General features: G+C 37.6%; 1 protein-coding gene across 1 annotated transcript; it reads right to left on the reverse strand.

Annotated features, from left to right (window-relative positions):
- Positions 1-710: 710 nt before the first annotated feature.
- LOC105180974 (60S ribosomal protein L22) lies at positions 711-2,001 on the reverse strand. Its single transcript, XM_011137384.2, has 4 exons — positions 1,863-2,001; positions 1,477-1,611; positions 1,103-1,224; positions 711-933 (listed from the first exon to the last, which is right to left on the reverse strand). The coding sequence occupies exons 1-4, from the start codon at positions 1,932-1,934 to the stop codon at positions 786-788; spliced, it is 477 nt and encodes a 158-aa protein (XP_011135686.1). The 5' UTR covers positions 1,935-2,001; the 3' UTR covers positions 711-785.
- Between the last annotated feature and the right edge of the window lie 306 nt (positions 2,002-2,307).

Consider the following 2,307-nt stretch of genomic DNA (forward strand, 5'->3'; position numbering starts at 1 on the left):
TTCATTTTCCTTCCTTCACAGAGATCTTGCTAAATTTGCACCGACGGACAAAACTTCTGTTTACGTATCGCGACTGAGTACGTATCCGATGGATCACACGTTTACATTCTCGTGATCACGTGCTTCACGAATGCCGACAAAAACTCTCGCGATGAGCACAAAGCGGTAAAGTGCGAGCTACGATCCCACTTCTGAAAAATATGTGGCTGTAAGATCTCTTTAGGATTCTATAGGTTGAACAAGATCTCTATCCAGGAAAGGGATGTCAGAATGTCCCTTTCTAGAAGGTTCTCGATGCTCAAGGATTGGTATCAGGATTCTCGTATGGAATACGTAGCAGCGTGTAGCGTACGGCGAAGAGTCCAACAAGGAATTGTATTAGATAGCCCAGCTTTTCTTCAATAAAGTATATTTAAACACGAACACAATTTCTTATATTTAATCACAATTTCGACGGCTTTATTAAATCGACTAGCTCTATTCGCTATTTCTCGACAATACTCTTTATACGACTTAACCCTTCGACGTTTGTCTCCAGCCTCCCTCCTCTCTCTCTCCGTCTTCTCCTCTTTTCGGCGAGCTCGTTCTCTCACGAGGATCAACACATGCGCAATATCTTGATTCTAACGCTCGTAGCCAATAGTCGGCTCTATATCCAGTGGTTACGAATCTACACCTTACACAGGTTTCCAAAAGAGATGAACTCCAAATATGAAAATGGTGGATTTTGTTTATTAGTAACTTATTTACAAATACATCTGAAGCTCAATGTAAACAAAAATAAACTACTCAGCATCCTCCTCATCGTCATCTTCCTGGCTGTTGATCTGGAAGTATCGTAATTCATAGGTATCTTTGTCTTTTGATACCACTCGCAGCCAATCACGTAACTTGTTCTTTTTCAAGTACTTCTTTGTCAAGTATTTGAGGTACCTATCAAAACACAGTTTTCCAGATTAGTGCAAATATAGTTCTTTCTATAGCTTATAATAGTAACGTTGCTTAATAATCACTATAATAATAATATCACTGTAATATTCATAAATCTATGATGGTCAATTTTGTGTTTAATTGTGTGTAAAAGAAACACGATGCTACTCACCGCTTCGAAAAGTCAACATCACTGTTGACGGAAAGTTTCATTTTGTTGCGCTCCAAAGTAACATTGTTACCAAAGTTACCTGTCTTACCGTTAACTTTGATCCTCTCGTGCAAATACTTTTCCTAAAATTAATATTTTGTAATTATTAATTTTGACAACGGTGGCAGAATACCAAAATCTAATCAGTCATCGCAATTTACAACAAATCATTTTTACATGCTGGTGGCAGGCTGGTACATATAGGTTATGAATTCAAGCGAATAAGTTGTGGTAACGATTTAGATATGAAATAAGGATTTAAGTAGTGTATTTATATCTTGGGAGAGGTATATTGTAATACATATTAAATGTTGAGGTAATGCTATGTAACTTACAAAATTAGCTACATCCATGATGTTATCCTCCACAGGATGAGTGCAGTCAATTGTGAATTTCACGGACACCTTCTTCTTTTGTCCTTTGCCGCGAAGGACTTGCTTCTTCGCGGGACCCTTCGATTTCTTCGGTGCCTAAAAATTCGTAAACATGACATTTTACACAACGATATTACTTTTGTTACTTTTGTATGGAACACAGGCGGGATCATGCGGTGTGTCAGACATACTAATCCAACATAATCGGGCCGATCTTAAAATAAAATAAGATCGTTATAGCACAATTGACAAATCACACATGCTTTTTCACGATTTTAATATTATTCCGAACAAATTTCACCATAATTGCCAATAATATTAGCATTTCCGACAAAGCGCAAACTCACCGGTGCCATATTTACGGATCCTCGAAATACGAAAAAGCTAAAGGCTAGAGCACAGACTTCTGCATAACGCATAATACACAACGCATAAGAGAATCAACCAATCAGAATTCTTTATTTCTGTCCTGAGGAGGGAAATGAAGAAAACTAATTGGTTTATTCTCTTATGTGTTATGTATTATGTGTTATGCAGAAGTCTGTGCTCTGGCCCTAATACGATAGGCTACAGAGTCACTTTCTCTCTGTCTCATCTGTCTCAAATGCTGGCTTCAAGAATGTAGAGTGGTAACGAAGCCAATAGAAGTGGTAGGAGATTATAACCAATAATAAAATAACGATATATAACCAATAAATCGATATTCGACTTTTCTCATTTGTCATAGAATCGATTATCTTCTTGATATTTTGGATTTAAGGTCTGCAGGAGCCACACTAGAGACCTCTCGCG

This window comes from Harpegnathos saltator, unplaced genomic scaffold (genome assembly GCF_003227715.2).
Source record: "Harpegnathos saltator strain DR-91 unplaced genomic scaffold, Hsal_v8.6 scaffold111, whole genome shotgun sequence".
Lineage (NCBI taxonomy): Eukaryota > Metazoa > Arthropoda > Insecta > Hymenoptera > Formicidae > Harpegnathos > Harpegnathos saltator.